Raw genomic sequence first — 23899 nt, forward strand, 5'->3', positions numbered from 1 at the left:
GTTTTCCACTATTTTTTTTTCCCCAGAGTCAATTGTTAAGCTAGCTGAATGTATCATTTTGGGAAAGTTTTAAAACTGATGAACAGTATGGTCATGTTACTGACCAGCCCATGTATAATGCTGCTAAAATGAATACATTTTAGTATTCTTACATTGTTCCATAGTAAGTGCACCTTATCTTTCATTATCTGTAATTTAGTTTCTTTGTTTTCCTGTCCTTTGCTTTTCTGGTCGAATTGCATCATTACTAGTATTTTCTAAAGTGCTATAATATGTTCAATTTAACAGTTTCTCACATTTCATCTGTAATTAGTAAGCATTTATATAAAGAATTGTTCTCTGAACATTAAATTATACCATGTTGGTGATATAGTCACTGAGTTCCCCTCAGTTTTGTGCATCCTTGAATGGCCCTTCTCTGTTGGTTTCTGCATTTTTGCTGCACGCATTCAAATCTTCACTTTTTTAATCAGAAGTATGGAATTCTTTGTTGGAATGTGTACCTGACTGTAGGCTGTCTGGCTTTGTCTATATTGAAACTGAGCTGGTCAGTCTCAGGATTTCTTTGCTCCCTGAGATACAAAACATTTAGTATCCTCCCTTCTTTATCAGCCAGTCTGAACTTACCTTGAGTTCAGTTTCAAATCCAAGCATTTTAAGGCCCCCACATTAGTTTAACTGGCTGATGTCAGTGTTGTAATGTTAGTGCTGTGGTAAATGGAAAGTGTGGAGGCTACTCAAAGGTTTCTTCATGTAGCAGGGAGGTCTGCTGCTGAATGTGCATTAGGGTCATAGGCTGTGCCTGGGATTTCCTCAGTAGAAGAATTATTTGCATCATTTCAAATCAGATTCTGAAGGCAAGTATTATCTATGAGACAAATTGTGCTTCATATCCAACCTCGGAGTCATTGTCATGCAGTTGTATAAAAAATATTTGCTGCTGTTGTGTTTGTTTTCTCATCTGAATCTACTCCATCCTGTCCCAAAAGCATCTATTAATTAAAAATGATTGCTTTCTCAGTGATCAGTCTTTCCTCATTGAAGCTCCTCTTCAAAGCTCTTGAGAAGAACCATAGGAAAAAAGTTTACATTCATTTGAATGTGGAAAGGAGAATCAATTAATCTAGTGATGGAATCCCCCAAAAATATCTTTACTGTGTGTCAAAATAAGTTGGTACAACACTTCTGTAAACCCTCTAAGACTGGTCAAAGCAGGGACAAAAATGTAAGAAAAATTCACGATCTTATTAGTAGCCTAAATTTTTTCCTTCTCTCTACAGATGCAGGATAGCTGGAACTTAAAAAAAAATTAATTTTAGTAGAAAGAGGAATACACAAAAAAAAAAAATCCAAAGAAGAATGATGCAATTCTAACTTGGCAAGCAGAAGAACATATTCTTCAACAGTTCCCCCAGTCTTGCATAAAGATTAAACAACATTATAAATTGTTTCAGTCAGCAGCAATTACTTCCAGATTAGATTTTCCTGAACTCAATATTTCACTCATTAGTCTTTGAAGGCAAATGTTGTCTATAGGTTTCTTTAGCTGATTCAGGCAAAAAACATCCATGGATATTGCAAGGATAAAACAAAAGTGAAATTTTGAGAAAGGACTCTTTCTCTTCTGTTTGAACAGAATAACTTCTTTCTGAAATCTTGTATGTTCTAATACAATGGTTGAGAAACAGATGAGCCTTCAGTACTGACCTTTATCTCCTGATTCTCATAAAACTTAGATATTTTGTTTATCTTCATTCTGGTACAGATGATGTCTCAGTGAAACATCATTAAATTAGAGTTTACAGTGTCTACATCTGCAATATTTTCTGTACATTTCAAGGTACCAGGAAATTACTGTTCAGCTAGTAATCCCAAGATGTTGTCTCCTTGAGGGCTGTACTTTGTTTTTTATTCTTTTCAAAATGGGGATCCCCTTAGAGAATTGATGCGGTAGAAAGAATTACTCAATATTTACTGTGATTCCTTGAGATTATTACTTACATAGATTTTTAACTCCCTGTCCAGTTTCCCCTGTGATTTGCAGTAACCCTTCAGTTAAAGTTTCCTGAATTAGTGGAAAGAATTTCAGAGTGGTTTAGCCTGGTTAGTCTCTTTTCCCTTTCTAGGGAGGCCAGAAAGAAAGCAAAAGGTAACTGGTTTGAACTTTGCTTTCTAGAATCCACCAAACTCCTGTCCATTCTAAGGAACACGGAACTCTCTGTGCTGTTATCTCTGATTTCCTGACCCCCACCTATGGACAAACAAAGTTCATTTATCAGTTCTATTCACGCAGTCAGGCTTCTCCATCCTGGCTAAAACCTGTCTGGTAGAGACTCTGTTGTACTGGTAATGAGGAGGCAGAGTTGACGATCATTCTTTTAATGAATTTACTTAAGAAAAACATAAAAAAACAATAGGCAGAAAATTTTCATGACACTTATTCTCAATGATGTCTTCTTATACTGAAATATTATTTATTTGGGGGTGAGGGATGAACTTCTCTTTTCATAATAACTTCTGGACACTGATATTCTTGCCTTTCACTTGCTGTAAAAGGCTGGAATCAAAGTCATCAGAATATACCTATGGAAGAATATGTTTTTCTCCATCAGCCTAGGGTAGATGAATAGCTCCTCTCTGATGTTGCTGCTAGGCTGTGTAAATAACAAATGACAGTATTCTTTGCCTGTAAATGATAATAAATGTGGTGGGGTATTTTAAAAAAAAGCTTACTGATATTTATTTGAAAGTAACAGAACTTTCATCAGCTTTCTTTATCAAATTATAACTTAGCTTTTTATTTGTTTAAGTCATTAGAGGTACGACTTCAGTACGAAGTAGAAGATATCATTACTCCTGAACCAGAGATAAATCCTCCATTTCCAGATGCCTCCTCCCAGCTTTCTTCTTTAAAGAGCCTTTCGGGCAGTACCAACACTGTAGGATGTGAAGGAACAATGAAGGATAGTATCCCATGTCTTAGGTAAGTCTGTGCCATTGCTCAAAGGTTTATCTCTCTAAAAAGCATTCCTACCTGTTAATCAATCCACCAACTATCAAGAAAAAGACGTTAATTGTATATATGTGACATAAAATGAGAAGAAACCAGAATATAGAACAAACAAAATAATCAACAAGAGATTTTAAAAGGATAGAAGTAATTATGGAGAAGATAAACTGTTACCATAAAGGTTTGACTGTAATTTTCGAGTCTGATCTAGGAGTAAATCTTCAAGAAATTTCTGAGAAACCTTTTTTTTATAGTTCACAAAGAGAATTCTGTAAAACAGACATGTGCAAATCTTTCCCTTCTTGATTAATTAGCATAACACTAAATTTCTTCTTTGTGAAAAAAGTATATGCATTTTATGGTGTGTAATGCATGGAAACTGTGTTCATACTCATGAAACAATCTTTAAAATATACAATTATGAAACAGTTGCACTGTGTGGAAGTGTAAATTTGTTTAATCTTTAGAAAGAAGCAAATTGTTTTCTGCTAGAGTACCCATTGTCACTGTTTGGTGGAGATTAATATGTTCTTATTAATAAGGCAGATAAATTATAGGTTTGAATAGTTTAAAACAAGAATCCTGTACAAAACTCCATAAACTGTAATTTTCCAACAATTATAGTGCATTACAGATAACAATTGCTCTCATTTGAGTGAATTCATTATTATTTTGGTCTACTTATTATTAAATATTTTAAATGCCTCAATTATTTCAAAAGAACATTTCCTGACTTTGCAGTTACTTTGGACTGCTTGGCTTCTGAAAAAAGCATTACCATTCAAAAGTAATATTGTGATATTTTTCTTGTAAAATTAACAGTATTTTTTGGCATCCTGTTCATTTGTCCACCTCATTCAGTCAGGTAGTTGACCTTCAGACCTCAGTTTAGTCATTAATTTGCACTATGAAAATCAATAGACGAGGCAGAGAAATGTTATTTTAAAAATCCAAATATGAAATCCATTTATGACTTTGAAATAAGGAAGAATGCAATCATTTCACTGGCTAAGATTTTTCCTTAAGAGATTCTTATTTGATTTTGTCTGGGAAGGAGAGGAATTGTTAATCTTGGAGGCAGAAAAGCTGTAATGAGCCCATAAAGGTTCTGCTTGTTAGTTTTTAGAAGTTTTAGTTCCATATAATCTCATATTAAGCTGCCCAACTGATTTTTGTCTCATTTTACGCGAAATAAATGTAAACTTATTTTGACTGAGAAGCGATTTTTCAAAGTCATACTCCCTCCTACATTTTGATAAAAGTGTACTTACCTATGCTCTTATATTTTTCAATAGGGAAAGGCATATAAATACCCATACTTTTCACCCAAACTCTAACCAGGTCCACAGGCACTGTCTGTCAAGAAACGATCTAAGCAGAATTATGATGATAAAATGAAAGTAGTGCTGGAAACAGAAAAATTGGTGAAGACTTGGGTGATGTTGTTGACTTTATATGCAGGTCAGTCAGGTAGGCAGCAGTAGAAAATCTAAGATAAAGTGGTAATAACATAAACCTGCAGCCACCTGGACACAGAGGGTGAGTGCACAACTTGAACTGTATTGATAATACACATAAAATTTTATATACAGACTAGTTTTTAATCTTGGTTCCATTATGTTTATTTTCATATCTGCTTCTCAATCTCGTTACAGCAAATGGATGACACTCCATACTTCTAGTCAGAAATCAGAATGGCTGAAAGTGTTTGTGTCTGTGAATAGATACTAGGAAGAAAGTGATTGAAGGGACTGAAGTAATGAAAAATTGGCACTTCTCTGACATCAAAAGTAAATGTTACTGAGGGAGGCAGGCAGCAGTGTGGAATAAATATTGTTCTTGCTTGTTTCAGATTTTACAGTGAAATATGCAGCTGTAATAACCTAAGAAACCAGTGAATTTGCATTTATGCGGATAAATACTTTTGATATAAATAGTTATCAAAAAGCTATATCCAGAATGTCAGTCTTTGTTCCCAGACTTCTAGGATCATCCCAAAATTAGGTCAATCAAGGGGTTTGATAGTAGCTTCAAGTAACTCCAAAGTCATAAGGAAATGGGAATATCTTGTGAAGAAAACTGAAAACCAAAACTTTGCAACAATCAAATTCAGAGTGGCATAACAAGAACATGTCAAGGAAATACCTATATTCCTTCTGCACATACTCCTGCAGTACTTTTAGGCTTATAGTATATACAAAAATAAGCAATCCAAATCAAGGTGAAATAAAACTAAATATCAGCATTACTGTTCAAGCAAGATGGTTAGGGAAATAGCTCAAAGATCCTTAAAGAAGGTGTCACAGGAATGTGGGAATGACAAACTTAACCATGAAACTTGAAATTATTTTACTCCAGAATTATGATCTTTCACCACCTACAGCTTATTCTATGCTTAGAGAAAATCTCTGTGAAATAACATCCATCTTACCAAATTAGATGCTCAAATTTGCAGTGAAAAATATAGAGAGAAGGGTGTTTGCTTTTTTTCCTCAGGTAACAGCAATCTGAAAGAAAACTTAGGAGGTACTTCAAGTTCTCTAATTTTTTCAGCCTATTGTTAAAAACACATTGGAAAAGTAATACCACGTTAAAAACATGCTTTAGAAGATCAGATTCAATTCTGCAGCCACTGTGAGTCTCATGGTAATTTTTTTAGAAGGAAAGCATGAATGCATTTCTTTGACAGATACTTGTAGCTCACCATAGCAGCATTTGACTCTCGTGTTCCCCCACATCTTCAGTTATCCATTAGAAGATATGAAACTCAGCTGAAAGGGCATTAGGCTAAGTCTTGGTTCTTGGATCTCATTTACCTGTTTTATAACTTTTGTAACATTTTTAAGGGCAGGAGCTGAAAACTGAAAATGGGGTGCAAGATGGAAAGACCACCGCTGGTATGCCTCTTAAAGGCTTCTTCACAGACATTAGAAGTTGAAGAGCTCCATCACAAAGATACTCTGAAGGATTGTTTGTATAAAATATTCAGCTTCTGATTGCTGTGAAGTTTGTTTGAAAATAGTACATCTTTATTGTATACAACTCTTGCTTATAGTTTCAGTTTTTCCTGGTCTCAAAAGACTCCTCTCCCTTAGCAGCTTGAGTTCATAGATGTTCATCCCTTTGTTCTCACCAGGAATACTCCTGGCTAATCCAGGGTTTCATTAGGGTTACAGATAGCATCACTTCAGAAAGGCTCATGGATATGTATCGTATGAACAAAGAAAAGGGCAAAACTTTAGTGCCAGCAGAACAGGTAAGAAAGTGCAAAACTTTGGGGAGAGGTTTGCTGTTAATAGAAAACAACAATACAAAGCTATTGACAACTGCAGTGGGTTGAGCACTTGCTGAACTGTCCTGTTGCATCTTTCCTGCAACAAGATCCAAGCCAAGTGGCTGATCACTGCTCCAGGGAAATTGATATCTACGGTCTGAACAGTGCAACAGGCAAAAGAAATAGAATAGTGTACCAAGCCACTGTTAAGGAAATGCATTTAGAAAGATAGAAGAGGAATGACTTTCCCATTAAGTAATAAAGAAGAGAAAGTTTTGGCAAGGTTTGTGGATCCTCTACAAAAAAATATTCACAGTACAGCATAAACTGTATCACTGAAATGGTTAAACAATTCGAAAAAGGGTTTGAATATTTAGGTACCCAGGTGCTGGCTGAGAGGGTTGCAGGGCAGCCTCTGTGAGGAGCAGCTGTCGCTGCCCTGTGCTGGTCACAGCCAGTTCCAATCAATTCCAACAGAGCCACTGCAGGGCACAGCTGAGCCCCTCAGCCAAGAAGGTGGACCCTTTGGAAAAACAAATTTAAGAAAGGACAAAAATAGATGGACAGCACCTGTGCAAGAGAGGAACAAGAAAAAAGCATGAGAAGCAGTCCTGCTGACACCAAACTGAGAGAAGGAGGAGCAGGAGGAGTTGCTCTAGGCATCAGAGCAGAGATTCCCTTGTATTCCATAGAGGACACCATAGTGGTGCAGGTTGTTCCCCTGAAGCCCATGGAGACCCCACGTTGGAAAAGACTCCTGGCAGGAGCCACAACCAATGGAGGAGTCCACTCAGGAGCAAGTTTTGTGGCACAAAGTGTGGCCCTTGAGGGGCCCATGCTGAAGCAGTCTGTTCTTGAAGGACTGCACCCCACATTGGAACAGGGGAAAAGCATGAGGTAGAAATGGCAGATATGGAGTGTTATGAGCTGACCACAAACACCGTTCCCCTCCCCTGCTGTGCTGCTTGCAGTGGGGAAAGAGGTAGAGGAGTCAGGAGTGAAACTGAGCCTGAAGAAAAGGGAGGGAACAGGATGATTTTAATTTTGTCATTTCGAAGAATTTTTCACACTCCTACTCGATTTTTAATTGGCAATAAATTAATTTTCCCCAGATTGAGTCTTCATTGCCTCTGATGGTAACTGGTGAGTGATCTCCCTGTCCTATATCAACCCATGAGCTCTTTCATCTTATTTTCTTCCCCTGTCCTGTTGAGGAAGGGGAGTGAGAGAGTGTCTGGGTGGGTGTGTGGCAGTCAGATGAGGTTAACCCACAACAGAGATATGATGGCCTTATTAAGAAAATAGCCCTTATGCTTTAAGAAATTTTCCAAAAAGTATCTGCAAGTGCTCCTACTGCTAACACTATGCTGGTGATTTTATCTCTGTGTCATAAAGTATGTCCATACTCTTAATCAAACCATGAAACTGTGAGTAGTGCACTGTTCCTTGTTTTTCATAACTTCTGTCAGAATTAGAGCACTGTTTGGTTTGTACATTGCCCTTTGTGCTACTGGAGTTATCTTGCTGAGAACTTCTGCCCTGGTGTCATTCAGTGGTTATGCTTTACTTCATTTTACTTCAGTTTTCTGCATCTATCTTCAATTTTCCAAGATTGCCAGTAGCCCTATTTGCCACTAAGGTCTCCATCCCAGCAGATGCCACGAGGGTAGCTGCAAAGAACCTGATAGCCCTGGTTATAGAGTGAGAAGTTTGAATATCCTTTCTTGAAAGATGTGCCTAATTATTTGCTTCTGAATAGAAATCAGTTAGGTTTATTTCCAATCTGATGCATCATCTTTTCGGGTGTTTGGGCCAGGGCTGCTTGGAAAGCTTGGTGAGTCACATCATTCTGGAGGTAGTCTGCATTGTCAGTGTCATCAAAGATCTCCAAGATCCAGTACATAGGATAGAGAAGCAATTAAAGCAGAAAGAAATATTATGTGCCAAAAAGTGCAGTTCTTCAGAATGTGTTGTCCAAGTCTATATCAATTAGCTACTCTCCCTCCTCTCCTGTTTCTTAGTCTTCTTTGGAGTACTGCTTTTCACGGGGATAGAGGATTATATGTGATAGACTGCCCTATTATGGCTGTATGAAAAGGGGTGCACTATAAGCAATCTCACCATTTACAGCTACAGTAAAAATATGCTGACTAATGGGTTTTATTTATAAATTACTACGTACAGTGTGAATGTACTAATGACTAACTTGAATTCCTCAAAGTATTGCTGTTATTGCATAATATCTTCTTTCAGTGTATCACCACATTAAATTCTACCAGTCAAAAACACACATAAAGCAGTCATACAGAGGTGTTCAGCTCTTATGCTTCCCCTTAATACCTTAATATGTACACCTTCACAACCTGCTTTACAAGTCACTGGACTTGCCATAACACAATAGGAACAGGTGTTAATAATTTGGTCAGATTTTTATGTAGGAAGCATTCATTCACATATTAGGTGATTATGCTTCTAAAAATAAAACTGAACTTGTTTGCACTAAATGGCCAAATAGAATTGTCAAGCTCATAAGTTTTGAATGTGCTATGGTGAGGACCAATACAGAAAGGTATATCTTCTCCCCTTCTCTTGCCTCCTTACATTTTTCTGTTGTGCTTTTCTTCAGAACAAAAAAGTTCCGAAAATACAGAAATGTCCTTTTTCAAAGTTTCAGAGGGAAGTATTTTAGGTTTTCCATTCTGGTTGATTATTCATGATGATGAGAAGCAGTTGTTATTCATGGCCCAGTACGTGTTTGTTTGTTTGTTTGTTTGTTCTTATTTTGTACCTCTTCTTCTTAGTGTTAAGACTCGACCTGTGCGAATGCCTCCTGGATACCAAGCAGATCTTGTTATTCAGTTGGTGTGGGTGGATGGTGAGCCTCCACAGCAGATTACCAGTCTTGCTGTAAACTCTGCATATGGACTGTAAGTAACTCAAATTTAAGTTTGCATTTGTTTATTGTTTTATTACAGTCAAAGTAAAATACTCAAAAGGTGTTGTAACTCAGATTCTTGCGGAAAATTATTTGAACTCGCATAGATTGTGATATGAGATGTTAAACTGCCATTCCTGCCAATGTTTTTACTACTCCTATTTAAAAGTCTGAATCTTTTCACATTATTCTGTCCATCCTTTCGAATAAAATCTAATTGCCTTTCAAATATGTAATTTTTGAAGTGATTTGAAAGGTTCACCAAGGTGAAATGCATTTCACAGAAAATGGTGATGTGATTAACTGTTAAATGCCATTTATCATGACATCATATCTTAGTTGGAAATTGTCTTCTGAGAACAGCATTTTCATGTCTGTGCTAATGTCTGTTTGCACAAGAACCAGTGACTTGAAATAGAAAATTGAATAAGGAACATTCAAATGCTAACTTCTGTATGGCAGTGCAAATCAGACTGTGTACTTTTTTTCCTCAGGTTCAATTTATTTGGGATTTTTTAATGTTTTCTCTTACTGAGAGTCACCCAGATACATTAAATACAGGTTTTTCCTGTAGAAGGTGTTACTCCATTAAAACTTCAGTCTGTAGTGGGTGTTAGGTCCTGACTGCTACTGATTTTCAATAAGTCACTGGACTCTCTTCAAAGGCTTTGGCAGTTTAATGAAGAGTTTTTTTCATTTGTGAAAAAGTATCGTCTTTTGGGAGCTGTTTTTTCAAGTCTTTGGCCTGAATTCCTAGACCGTCTCCTATTCATGAGCTCTAGAAGTTTCTTTTTCTTTACCATACCTAGATGCATTTGTCCCTTGAGCAAGTTGTTAGGTTTTGCCTAATTTGCTCCCTTGCAGGTCTCAGACCTCAGGGTAACATCTGCATAATCACACTGTTCTCTTAATAATCACACTTGTAAACTACGCCGACAGGTTGCATTTCTCCCAGCACTCACAGTGGTTTCCTAAATCACTGATTTGATTCAATCAAATGCTTTAAATTGTTTCCTTTGCGGTAAAAGTTTACAGGACAACCTCCTTTAAAACACCATGTGCTATGTATATGAGTGTTTCAGAAATAAATGTGTGTATCTGTAAAAGAGCCTAATCCATACCCTAAATTTAATTTTCCTACAAAAGCTACCCAAGAATGTCTTTTTCTTTACATTTTCCTCTGCAGACTCTCTTCCCTCTCCCTTTCTGTTGTCTCTCTTAACTTTTTCCTTGGGCCTGTGACAAGGTACAATCCTTCTTTTCATCAGAATTTTTGTTTACTACTTTAATTTTCACCTGTTATTTAGCCTCACCATGTGGAAAACCTATGCCACTTCACCATGAAGCCTGAGAACACGTAATTTTTGCCATCTTAGTTCTAGGGTTATTTGAGTCATCTTTTTCCTTATTTTTTTTCCTATAGGGTTTAACTACTCTCTTAGTTTTTCCTAATAGGTTTAACTAGGAGGAAAGCTTAGAATGGTTAGTGTGCTCTGGAGAGTCTACTTTCAGTATTCTTTTAATTACTATGATTTCTGTAACTGTTGTGTTACTGCAGCCATGAAACAGCATTAAAGTGAGGTATTAAAAAAACTTTAAACCCAGCAAGGATGAAAGACTTCAGGCACTCTGAAATTTTTTTAATGTATTTGGTTTACTTTTAACAGTACCAAGCTACAAACTAAAAATACTAACACCTATTTTATTTATGTTGAACTGAATCATCAGAAACTTCTTCATCTTATGAAAGTAGAAAAGAAAATTTTACAAAATACTTCAATTACAGCTGAAGAACTAGGTTAACCTTGAAGAACAAGGTTAAATGCAAAAAATAAATTTGTTTTAAAGTAAATTCTGTTGGACTGAAAGCAGTCTCTAAAGATTTATTGCAGGCTCGTGTGGTAACAATTTTCAGCTAATCTGCATATTAATTGTCAAGAAATGTCTGATGAGGATTTTGTGACTTTTCTGTGAAAGATACCCACAGAATAGAACATTGCCTAGCAACTAATTCTATTCATTGCTCAAAACTGAGAAATTCATTTTGTATTTGATTTCATAAAGACTTGGATGTTAGTCATTTATCCTAAGCCTTGTTAATAGTAATGTCTGTCTAGATTTTCTTACTATTCCTCAGAATGGTTATAGTATTAATGAGCAATTTCTGATTTTTTCTGGTAAAGTAATTTTTTTAGTTATAAGAAATATTATATTCATGCTTGTGTGTGAATTTAGAGAAGTTTAGGGAAAAAAAATAGACCAGGAAGTGATGATTTGTTTTGTTAAATTGCTAACCAGAGTGTGAATGATCACTAGCTCTTCTTGTGAGTCATGTTTTCCAAAATTAGTAGATCTCAGGTTAATAATTTTCAAAATGCAAATGGCTATTCTTTTTTCCCCTAAAGTATTAACAGATGAGATTGACACTTGTAATTTTTATTCCTTTATTTTTCTTCTCCACCTAGAGCACAGGGACTTAGGAACACAGAATTGTTGTTGCTGGAAGGGACCTTTAAAGGTCATCTAGACCAATGTGCTACAGTGAGCAGGGACATCTTCACCTAGATCAGGTTGCTCAGATCCCCATCCAATGTGACCTTGAATGTTTCCAAGGATGAGGCATCCACCACCTCCCTGGGAAACCTATTCCAGTGTTTCACCACCCTCATTGCAAAAAACTTCTTCCTTATACCTAATCTAAATCAACTCTCTTTTAGTTTAAAACCATTAACCCCATTCACGAGCCCATTTCTCAAGCTTGTCCAGGTCTTTTTGGATGGCATTTGTCCCTCAGGCACATCTCAGCTTGGTGTTGTCTGCAAATTTGCTGAGGGTGCACTCGATCCTACTGTCTTTGTCACTGATGAAGGCATTAAACTGTACTGGTCCCCACATGGGCCCCCAGGAGACACCACTTTAATGGGGGGGAAAAGTCAATGTGGAAAAATCAGAGTACGTTCACAGTATTTCTGTAGATGCTAAAGTCAGTACTAAAGTCAGTGTTAAGACAAGAGAGTAAATGTGGTGCAGTAACAAACAGTAGAATTTGAGCCACTATTATAGATGATGCCTTAATTTGCTAGTTTGGCAATTAAGGGAAAATCACTTCATTTTACTTTACATATTACTTTTCTATTTGCTATATGGAGCTCTCTTTTTTGTAATGGAAGGAGCATAAGAAAAGGTAGAAGAGAGGAAAATGTTCTAGCTACCCTGCTTCCCTTTCCTCCATCTCATTACTTTTCTCTTGCCTTATTGTTTTTCCACACACAAATTCCTATCAGATATTTGGAGCTATATTAAGAAGAGTCAGGTGGAGGTGAGTGCACATCTCACTTTTAGTGTGAATTAAGTGCTTGAATATTTTGCAGGCCTTTGAACTGACCACCTTCATCACTTTTTACATAAAATGACAGAACTTGATAAGAAATGATTCTTAGTATGATTGAGCATGGTTTGAGTTTTTGAGTTTTGGTTTTTGAGTTTCCTTGTGGCTGTACCTGCAGTCCTTTACATCTGAGATTTAAAATTGCAGTCTGATACAAAACAAGAGAGATCTTGCCAATGAATCAAACCACTATCAAAATGCCATTTGTAAAAGCATTTCAGAGGGGTAGAGACTGTTTTAACAGGAATCTGTGCTGTAGCTAAGCTGACAGAGTTGAAAGAAAATTTTACTTTCACATTTGGGTATCTCCATAATACAGCTTAATGTATTTAATTTGTCATTTATATTTAGCTTAAAATAATTATTTCTGCATGTATTTGTATTTATATCCTAATTTATATTTGTATTTTATACAAATGCATAACCACTTTTTAAGGTCTATGTCCAGATTTGCAGGCTTAATTTATATCATTATTACTAGAATTATACTGTTTAGTAAAGCAACATTCAGACGTTACTGCAATGTGTTTGGCACAGAAAGTTAGTAATAGTTGTAAATCTGCTTTCTGGAAAGTCAGTTACTGTGTTTCAGGAAACATTTTTATAAATTCAGGATTACAAATCTGTAAAAAACCCATAAAATATAAGCTTTGAGAAGTTTGTGCAGAATTCATAATAATAGACAATTATTGTTTGAGTAACTTAATTGCACATTACTAATACCTTTGAGGAACATTTCTTTTCTCAGAGTGGCATTTGGGAACTGCAATGGTTTGGCTGTCGTGGACTTTATGCAGAAGACAGTACTGCTGAGCATGGGAACCCTTGACCTGTACGGATCGAGTGATCCATACCAGCGGCAACCCCGCTCACCTCGCAAAAGCAGGCAGTTTGCTGCAGGTAGGAAATAAATCAGTGTGGTTATGAGCCTGATGTGTTCCTTGGTTTTTTTTGCCTGTGGCTTTTTACAGTGCTTTTGAAATGCATGACTATTTGCCAGCCAATGGAGTTTCTATAACTTGACAAAAGAAACCTGACATGCTTTAGGTACGGGCACTTTCTCAGAAACAAAATGTTTTACAGAGTTTTTTCTCTTGGGATGGAGGTCAGCAAGTAATTCCCTTAGCTGAGTCTGTACAAAATCATAATGAGCAGAGCAATAAATTTTTTCTCTGGCAGTCACTTGAAGTATAGTTTGTATGCTGTTTTCTTTCTGTCTTCAGTAAGTTCATGCCAATAAGTAAGACTTCAATTTAAACTTAAATGTATCTTCTGCCAGGTACTATTCATTTGAATAGTCAGTTTTGTTTAGAGAAGTATAACGCCAGGGAGATGTGTTATACAGGTAGCACAAGTAGCTCAAATTAAGCACTTTGTTAGTGAACTAAAGTTCTTGGCATAAACCTACAACATCCAGCTGTGCCCCATTTTAAAATTTGATGCTAAGAGGATCACATTTGTAAGTCATAACTGTTATTATGCATAGTGTGTTAGAAATATTAGTACTTCAATACATCTAAATTTTGCCATACATTGTTGGTTATTAAAAAATTTACTTCTTGTATGAGAAAGTCAAAAAATAATCTATGTTTCAAGTCTTTTCACTAGACATACTCCATAATAATGTGCTAGAGTCAGACACAATTAGGAAATGTGTTTTACATAGCTGTGAAATTTTAGAATTAGATTTAAAAATCTCTTTGAAAATGTGGAGTTTTAAATCCAACCACAAAATTATGAAAGCAACAGATTATAGTGGGTTTATGACATCAGCATTTTCACCAGCAGACCCTGCACCAAATCATCAATTAGTATTTCTCCACAGAGTCATGGGAAATCTTTTTTTAGATTGGGAATATGTTTGCACTCCAAACAGCAAGTAAAATTTAGAAAATAAAATGTAAGTCTTCAGGCCTACTTCTGTTCCTGAAAGACCATTTATCTCACTTTTTATGCATTTAATCATAGCAAAGCTTAGTTCTCATCTGTGCCAAGTGTTAAATATTTAAATTTGGCACAGCTGAGGAGAGAAGAGACAAGCAGCTTCAAGCTACCTTCAGCTTCCCTGGCTGGTTTCAGCCAGCCTCACAGCAGCTCCCAAAGTAATTTGAGTAGCTCACCACAAGTGACATCTGCAGAACCCTGTACAAAAGGTGGAGGGCTGTGCATGTAGAAAAAGCAGTTATCAGCACTGTATCATATAGGATTTCTCTGTCGGGGCCAGTCTGGGCCGATCCTTTAAGGCATCATTCCAGCTATGCAGTGCTGCTAGAAAGGAGCCCACTGGGGATAAGTGACCGCTAAGAAGGAATACCCACTTCCAGATTGCTCATAGAAACTATGCATCTAAAAAAAGCCTCAGCTGCTTTCTCACCATCCATCCCACATCCCTTACTTTTTTGATTATTTTTCTTGTTATATCTCCCAATTGGAAGGTAAGCATCTGCTGAAATTTTTTCACCATGGCTGTTCTAGATGCTGGTTATGATATCACTTCCTTTCACTTTAGACTGTTTTTTCTCTCTTTCCTCTGCCTGCTGCTGATGCTGGTGTACTGGCATGTTCCAAAGACAACTTTTGCATGCGTGGCCTGTCTAACTTTTATCCAGATTTAACGAAACGGATCCGTACTTCCTATCAGAGTAAGTTCTATAAAGGTTAGGCAAATAGCTTTATCATGATTGGACTGTGCCTGACTTAAACCCATGTGTTTGTGCTTCGTAATGTGTTTTTTAAACACATTCAGCATGCATGCAAACTTATTACATTTTATTATGTCAACCATGCTTAATTTTGACAATTATCTTTATTATACAGATATCCTTTTTCTTCCAAAAGAGTCAAAGAGAAAACCTCAGTGTTATATGGACAGATTGGGCCTTAGAAATGATTTTTCAGCAATGTTATGTTCTTGATGACAGTATCTTTCTTTGGTTTTCTATTCATTTCTGTGTACATTTACTTATATGAAGCATTTCTTGTTTTGCAATGGCACTATTTGGTTGTAGTTACCAATTAATTCATCCCTTTTTTCAGAAGAGCAATGTGGCTTAAAAGTGCACCCATTAAATTGGGTGCTATAAAATTTAAAATTTTAATCTTGGTTTAGTACTTGAATATTTGTCTTTGGGGAACCATCCCGTGTCTCTGATCTTTGATGGGGAATGTAAAGTGGACATAAAAATATATACATCAAAGAGAGCTATGAAAATTAATGTTTTTAATATCTTTAAATTTTGAATTATACAGATATGCAATTTAAATATTAGTATTCATCAGTGCAGAATGCAATGAACAAAGCTATAATTAATTTTGCAAATTGACTGTTCAACAGATGAGCCATATGTATCTTAATTAACTGCAATGCTTTTATGTAATTAGGTCTCTAGGATGCCTCTTATTCAACTCTTTTTAAAGTAGTTTTCACAGAACTATGAATGATAGGCAATTTTATGTTAAATATTCAGTATGGGCAAGAAAAAGAGTGGCAGTTGTTTTATCATCTCACATAAATACAGACTTATGTAGCTATTGAAATACATTTGTACATTTGCAGGAGAAAATCTGTTCCATCCCTCTAGCCTGATTTCTATGATTCCATCCCTCTAGCCTGATTTCTATGATTTTATTTCATAATAGTTCATAAAAGGTGGTCTGCTTAGTTAAAAGACATGTCCAGTTACAAATCTAGCAGTCCACAAAAAGGTTTGGTGTATGATATCCTGAAGTCTCTTAGTCTGATCTTGCTATTTTCCTATCTGTAACAGAGAACCTGAGAGACAGACAGCAGTTAAAGGTTTGGGATTTTTCCCATGTAAAAAATTAATAAATTCTAAGGCCAAAAATTACCAATGTTTTCATTCAGAATTACGAACACAGACCATAGAGTTTTTCATAACTGAAAATTTATTATCCTGTTTCCATCTTCAAACCTAGAATCAAAAAAGTCCACAAAATCTTCCTGTATGCATCCTAACTGAAGGGTATGAGCCTGACTTTTAGGCAAGATCATTAACAGCTTCATTTCTCTCCTCAAAAAACACTTGGTTCTTGATTTTGTTATTTGGTACTTATACAGGAGTACATGCTGTATAATCTGAAAGACACACAAGGCAATAAGATCAAGAACAGGACCAGAATGTGTCATAGACTGAAAATATCTTGCTAAGTCATTCTCAAGTTGTGCTATGTTATATGTCTTATCTGAGATGTGAGTTTTAAGGGGGGTATTCAGAGAGGATTTAGGATTTTGCTTACAACTTTGTCTCTTCTCGTAAGGGATAATGATGGGAAAAGTAAATTATTTTTGGAAATTGTGCAGCTGATATTATTATGACAAAAACAAGAGTAGTCATGTCATAACATAAGCATTAGGTCTAAAGTTTTCAGGGTTGTATAAATGAAAATGGAAGTTAATGGGAAGATATATGAGTAGTAGATTAAATTAAGTAATGAACCAGGAAGATAATTCGTGAGGATCAGTTTGAGAGAATGACTTGTAGGCATTGAAATCAAAGAAGAGATTATCAATGAGCAAGATACTGAGACTTTTCTTGGTCATTTTAGAGCTGATTTGCTGGAAGAAACAGTGTAATTTAGTATCCAGCCTGAATATGAGAGTTAGAGTGTGATCTTCTAAGAATGTTACCAATATAATGGATTAGAGTACCAGTGAATTCAGTGGTGCTGCTAGCTCTGTTGACACAACGGAGACTTCAGTACAAAAAGAAGGTAGGGGTCATCTTGACAGTGTTAAGGTCATACTTGGACACTTTTGAGTAAATTTTAGACAAGATTATTACTCTATCTTGGATGGAAAAAATCCAAGTTAGATCTGTGTATTTATGAATCATTAGGGCAAAAAATATGTATATTTATAATTATTGTCATGTTTATACAAAAGAATCTCTTCAGTTCTTCATCCTAATCAAATGCTGGGTCAGAGAGATAAAGGAAGTGTTCATATTTCAGTCTAGGATGTCTTGCAAGTGAAGAGGAAAAGGAAAAAAAAAAACAAGCGTCAGACGAAAGAAGCACTATGTTGGAGAAGAGAGGTTTTGCAAAGGAAAGACACAGTCAACAATGTCAAGGACATCTAGTATACAAAGCATGGTGGTGGAATAATTGTTTTGAATTTTAGCTAATAAATCTATAGAGAACTTGATAACGATTACATATGTAAGCTAGACTCAAATGCACCTTGAGTGGACTTAGAGCATTAAGACAACACATTTGCTGGTTTGAGAGGTGAAAGTGGGAAAGGGAGAGCAAGAAGGGAAGAAACGCAGTCAGTTCTAGGTATATGTGATGGGAGAGATTGAAACGTAATTGTCCTATCAGGGAAGGAATTTGAGGAAAAAAATAGAAGCTGAGATGAGGGTAAGTGCAGAGCTGGGAGTTGCTTTCTAGTGCTGATGCTGATTCCATTTGCTGTAATATCTACAGCCACCTTGCTTTGTAGCAAGAATACATGACAAGCTAAAAAAATAAATTCTCTCTGCAGTAGTGCAGAATTATGTTGTTGGTTGGTTTTCTTTTTTTTTTTCTTCAGTTGAAATCAAGTTGAATATGTTACCCTGTGGTGGGTAACATATATTCAAATATTAAAACAAGTACATTTACTGCATCTAGACAGATAATGTTTGCAGCAGAATATAAAAATACCAAAATGATGCAAAAGGAATTTGCATCTCCTACTAGAAATTCATACCATCTGTTGGAAGAACAAGAAAATAAATAGTCTTTATGAAGCACCCAAAAAGTTGTCAAATTCAAAGGATGTTGATATGTTGGAAAATAATTTTCATAATGAAGACCTTTCAGTGAGAAATCCTTCCTCCTTCAGGCCAGTCCCTTGAGAGGATGTCAGCAAAAGTAACCTTGGTCTGACAAGAGGACACAGAAGACTGTGTGTTATGAGCCATTACATATCAGTAATTGACACTCTAAATCACACCTAAGAAGCTAATATAGGTTGAGTTTTAAGTCAACAGCTATATTCTGAACTGACTAATTTCCAAAGAATACAGGCATACACACACACATGCACATATATATATATGTATCTATAAGCATAAACAAAACCTAGTATGGTATTTCAGTGTGAAGATGATGGATTAGAGTAGCACTGGGCTTACTTATTGACCTGTGAATTTTTATGATAATTTATTTATAGGAACATATGTTATGGCTTTGGGTACTTTAAAGTAAATGATCCATCTGAATCATTTAAGCATAGAGATAGAAATTTAAAATTTAAAAACTAATTTCAAATTAAGAGTTCGTAAAAGTTGTTACTTCATACTAGGCAGTACATTTTTTGATCCTTATATGAAGAGGAAATGGGAATCACAGTTAACTTTGAAAAATATGCACAGGACATATCTTTAGAAGTGATTTAATGCCTTGTGTGATATATTTACATCTTGCACTATTTAAACACGTAAACACACATTTGATTTGCTCAAATCAAAGCAAATTTCTTTATCGTGTCAATGGGTATATCTTCTCACAGGTGATTGTTCACATTGCCAATCTCAGTTATTTGCCTTTAGTTTTGCTGCTACATTCTTGCTTCAGGTGGACTCAAAATTTGCTGGGATGGTGGAGTTTTTGGCTAAAAATTGCTAAAATATCTTGGGGCACAAATTGTGCCTACAGAACTTCAAAATGGAAAGCAAAAATATTTTTGTAATGTAATTTCAGTAGCTGTTATAGTCTCTCAAACATTCAATGGAAGCTTAAGTCCATGGAAGTATTTAGCTTGATCTCCTTAAAAAGGAAATTACACTAGAAAATGAACATTAGTACAAAGAACAGCTTGAGATCTCCTCTTATCTCAAAGGGAAACAAAAAATGACATTTAGTGGAATCAAAGGTAACACATAAAAATTGACAAATTGCTGTTTATTCTTTTCCGTGAATGATGACTGTGCAATTCATTGCCTTGTAATGAATTCAGAATTTAGAATTTAGCAAAATCAAAAGAGACTTTGGACAAATGGGTGGGTAATGACAATAACTTGTAATATTTCTAAGCAGGAGAAAATCTGTGAGTGGCAGCACTTAAGCAAATCTAACTATCTAAGATAACAGTCTTGTGCAGGGTACATGGTGCCACTTACATTTAAGATGGGGACATGCTGCACTTCTCCTTTAAAAGCATCTGTTGGTGGTCATTGTTAAAGGTGATAGTAGCTTGACAGCAAGTCTAGATTTGTAGAGAAGTTCACATGTTCACCATTTATAGATATCATCACGAGATGTATCTTTAATGTTGTATGTTGTAAAAAATATTCATGGTATTCTTATGGTGATTGCTCTTGGGTGGTGTGGTTTGGTGCATTTCCTGTTTGAATCCGTAGCACTATAATTTATATTGAGATGTAATATTGTTTTTATGAACTCACAGTTAAAAAACAGACAAACAAACCAAACCAAAAAAACCACATCACACTGTTTAGAAGCGAAATCTGACCTGGGATTTGACATTGTAACTGACACCAGTACTAACTATCCAAGGTTTAGAACATGATAAGGCGTTAAAACTTTAATATGCACTTAGAAAAGAAACAGTGTAATATTTCATTTTATTCATCCAAGGCCTCTAATGCTATGCAAATGTGCCAAACTCTCTCCCACTGCACCTTGCAGACAGTTCTGCAGCAAAAATCAATTCTGTTTCAAATCTCTAGGTATGTACAGAAACCTCAGGGTCAAGTAGAATTAAGATTTGCTGTAAGAAAACTATACATAGAGAGGCTCCCTAAGTGATGGGGAATCATTTTTTTATGAATAGTCTCATAACATCAAAAGTGACTGGACTCATGATTGAAATATAAAATTCTCCCAGAGAATCAGAGAAGGATTCAAGCATGTCTCTCAAAACAAAAGATCTCTGGTCTTCAACAATAGTAGCTAGTTTTTGATCTCTTGTTTTTTAAAAGTCAGGAACAAGTATGTCATTAATACTGAGTTAACAGGCCAAATGAACTGCTGCTTTTCCAAAGGACTCTCAATATTATTCTTGCACTCCTGAATCTTTGTTAGTGGTAGAACCTTTTTTGTTCTGCTTGTTAGGGCTCTGGACTCTCCCCAGTTCTTGGCACAAAGTTGTCAGTACCTGCATTAAGATTTCATTGTTTTCAACACTAAGAGAACAGCATTGGTGGCCAAACGGTAGCAGAATTTTTTGAGACAAGAGTGTATATGAATTTTAGAGATAAGGGACTCTAGGCCTGAGTTCAGGAGCGATAAATATTAAAACATGTTATCTTTTGGTGCCAGAATAAAGCATACTGAAAGGTTCTTGTAGGATGTTTGATTTTCAGGAAGTGACATGAGCAGCATGTGTGTAAATACAGTATCAGTACGACAATATTGTACATCTGACTGCGGGCTGATGTTCACTAGGCTCTGACCTGAATGCTGTGAGTCCATAGTGCCATCTGTAGGTCTGGTGCTGGGCTTTCAATCAGACCCACATAGTCTATGGCATGCAGTGCCAGAGCTCCATGTAACAAGGGTGAACCCCTTGATACAGGCCACGGGGCATTACGGGATACATAGGAAGGGTACGTTTGAATAGGTGTGGCCATGCCCAGTTCACCCACTCAACATGGTAAAGGATAGCATGAGCTCAGACTTTCCCTCCCTCCTGTGCCAAAAGGCATGTTTGAACTTGTTCATTCAACCTGTGCCAAAGGTTGGGTCACAGAAACAAGCCCAAGCTTAAGCAGTATAGACTAGGGTTGCTTTATATGTTGCTGTCTTCCATGTAGACTGAGTTCAACAATATATAAAGCATCTTGTCCAAAAATTCTGTGTTATACTCAGACAGCATTATCAATGCCTCCATGTCCTTTAAAATTATCTGTTTTGTGTGAATTCATACAGAAGTTCCTAATATGGAACAGTAGTGGTGATTTTATATTTTTTTTCCTCCCCTCTTTTAAGATTTCCTCCCTGCATTCTGCAGTAGTTGAAAGCAGAGTTTCCACATCAGTTTGACAGGGACAAATGAGTTTTATTCATATCACAGACTTTTACATTTTAAACTATACTTACTTGTTTTGTTTTGTTAGGTTACTCTTTTCTATCCCAAGGCACTTGGAAAACAAATCTGAGTTAACAAGAGGTGTGATTTTTTTTTTAAACCAAACCTAAATTTCTGCAGTGACAGCCTGATAACTGCAGTTATCTGAAATAGATATTTTCCTCTTATTTCACACCATTCTTTTCTCCAAATTGACTTTAAAGTTCAGAATATCATCAACCTAGAAAGTTAAAGCATGCCCTGTTAGATTGTAACTTAACTCTTTAACTCCATTTTTTCAGGCCTGACTGAACTCAGTGACAGTCCAGTTTCCCTGGAGCTAGAGCGTTGCAAGTCTCCCACTTCAGGTAAAGGTGACTGGCTTCTCTTCCTGCAGTCTGTATAAGCCATTCATGTCATGCATCACTGTGTTTCATTAATCCCTAAGAAGTGAAGTTTATAGTTACAGTTCCAAAGAGAATAAATTACTGGAGAAGTGCTTATTAGGTAGCACAGTAAAATCCGAAGTCTGTTTACTTAAAGAAAAATTAAATGTACTTGGTGCATCTTGAGGTTAACAGTATGAAAACATTTGAATTAATTGCATTGTGCAAGTATATTCCTATGATCTCCTATTAGAGGCTTGTTTGTCTGTTTTCTTAAAAGGCCTTCTGATTCCTTTTTTCTTTCCAGTAGGGAGTCCTTATGATTTTTAACATATATATATATATGTATGTAAAATGCACATATGCACGTAGAGAAATTATTCAAAGCAGCAATATGAAGATGGTAAATTTTAACTATTAGAACCCACCAGTGCCTAAGTTCTGTAATTTACAATGGAAGCAGAGCCTCAAATAAAAATATTCTCTTATCAACCACTGTGACCTGGCAGGGAAATCTTGGCCATTTAAAAATTTATATATGTTTCCCATTTTACCCGTAGTCCTTCAGAAGGTGGAGTTCATCTCATTCCTAGAGACTTTTTCTACAAGTACCTAGTCTGCATTGATCTCTTTAATGTGAGTTCACTGACTTAAAGATTGTTGCTTAGAGCTATTTTCTACTAGCTCACTTTTAAATGTGATGGAAAATAAGGAGGTGTAGCTGTGATACATTCATTTTGCTTGTGGTATGCATATCACAGTTCTTTTCCTTGTAGTTTGGTAAGTATTGATAGATACTTTTTTCCCCCCCTTAGTTATGGTAACGAATTCCCCCAAACATGCTATTCAAATCCTCTGTTATTGTTTCACATATTTTATTTTATTATGACAAATTAATCTTGAATGGAGGCCACTAATTAGTAATTTATAAAAAACTGAAACTAATAAAAAAGTTTCACTGACAAAATGAAATTTGTATTTGAAATATGTATTTCCGTGTACTATTTTCAATCAAATTGTGTAGACATGGGAATATCAAAGTGAAATAGACTATCATAATATTGGTATAAAACTAGGAGCTCAAACTCTTGAGCAGGGCCTCAGAAACTCATGATATAGGCTTTAAAAGAAAACATTTGATAGCTTAGTATAATTAGATTACTTATTGTATGGCTCACACTCAACTTTTCAATTTTCTCTTCAGAAATGAGCTGAAAACCTCTCTTTTTCTTCTTACTGAAAACTAAGAGATCACTGAGTTGGTAAACATGTGCATATTCTTAGTTTTATAATGATGACTGACTCCTATAGCACCTTACTTTTTCTGCAGTTAACTTCAATTTTTCATTCTGCTAGTGAACAAAAATAGCTCTCTTGGATAAATTTAAGATAATTTGCTTCAAAATTTATTCTGCTTTTCTGTTTTGAAGATCATTCAGCAGGGAAAGCATGGCATATTTATGGATGTTTCCTATTTTAGCACTTTCATGTTGTTTTCCAAGCTATATTTGAATCTCTAAAATGTGGTATCAGGTGCAATTTTGTAGGCAGTAGCTATTCTTGGAACTGCTTTTTAAAACAAGAAGGTTCTTTTACTGTGACTGATATTAATTATTTTTTATAAATTAATGCAAAATTTAATTAATTTTGCTTTGGTATACCTGATGTAAAACTGGGCAGAATCCAGTCTAGTCAGCTTAAGTAACTGCATTCTCCAAGAACTTGGAAGTGGAACTATCTTGTGCTTATCAGCACAACCTTACACCCACATGAGCCTTTGCACTGACTAACATTTCTTACTCATAGAACACAACTCCATACTTATACATTAGTCAGGCAGGATCCTTCCAGTCTTGCTTTTGATCTGCTTAA

The 23899-nt window shown here is 35.9% G+C and overlaps 1 protein-coding gene across 11 annotated transcripts in view; it reads left to right on the forward strand.

Annotated features, from left to right (window-relative positions):
* The window catches only part of STXBP5L (syntaxin binding protein 5L), a 194221-nt gene that overhangs the window by 126069 nt on the left and 44253 nt on the right, over positions 1–23899 (forward strand). For 6 of the 11 annotated variants that reach the window (XM_064644486.1, XM_064644487.1, XM_064644491.1 and 3 more), the window contains exons 16-20: positions 2811–2983; positions 9086–9211; positions 13356–13507; positions 15178–15249; positions 21944–22009. In XM_064644486.1, the coding sequence (XP_064500556.1) occupies positions 2811–2983; positions 9086–9211; positions 13356–13507; positions 15178–15249; positions 21944–22009 (589 nt within the window). The remainder of the gene's footprint in view (positions 1–2810; positions 2984–9085; positions 9212–13355; positions 13508–15177; positions 15250–21943; positions 22010–23899) is intronic. The other 5 variants (XM_064644494.1, XM_064644490.1, XM_064644492.1 and 2 more) reach the window with 2 other exon arrangements.

The sequence above is a fragment of the Pseudopipra pipra genome, chromosome 2, assembly GCF_036250125.1.
Source record: "Pseudopipra pipra isolate bDixPip1 chromosome 2, bDixPip1.hap1, whole genome shotgun sequence".
Taxonomy (NCBI): Eukaryota; Metazoa; Chordata; class Aves; order Passeriformes; family Pipridae; genus Pseudopipra; species Pseudopipra pipra.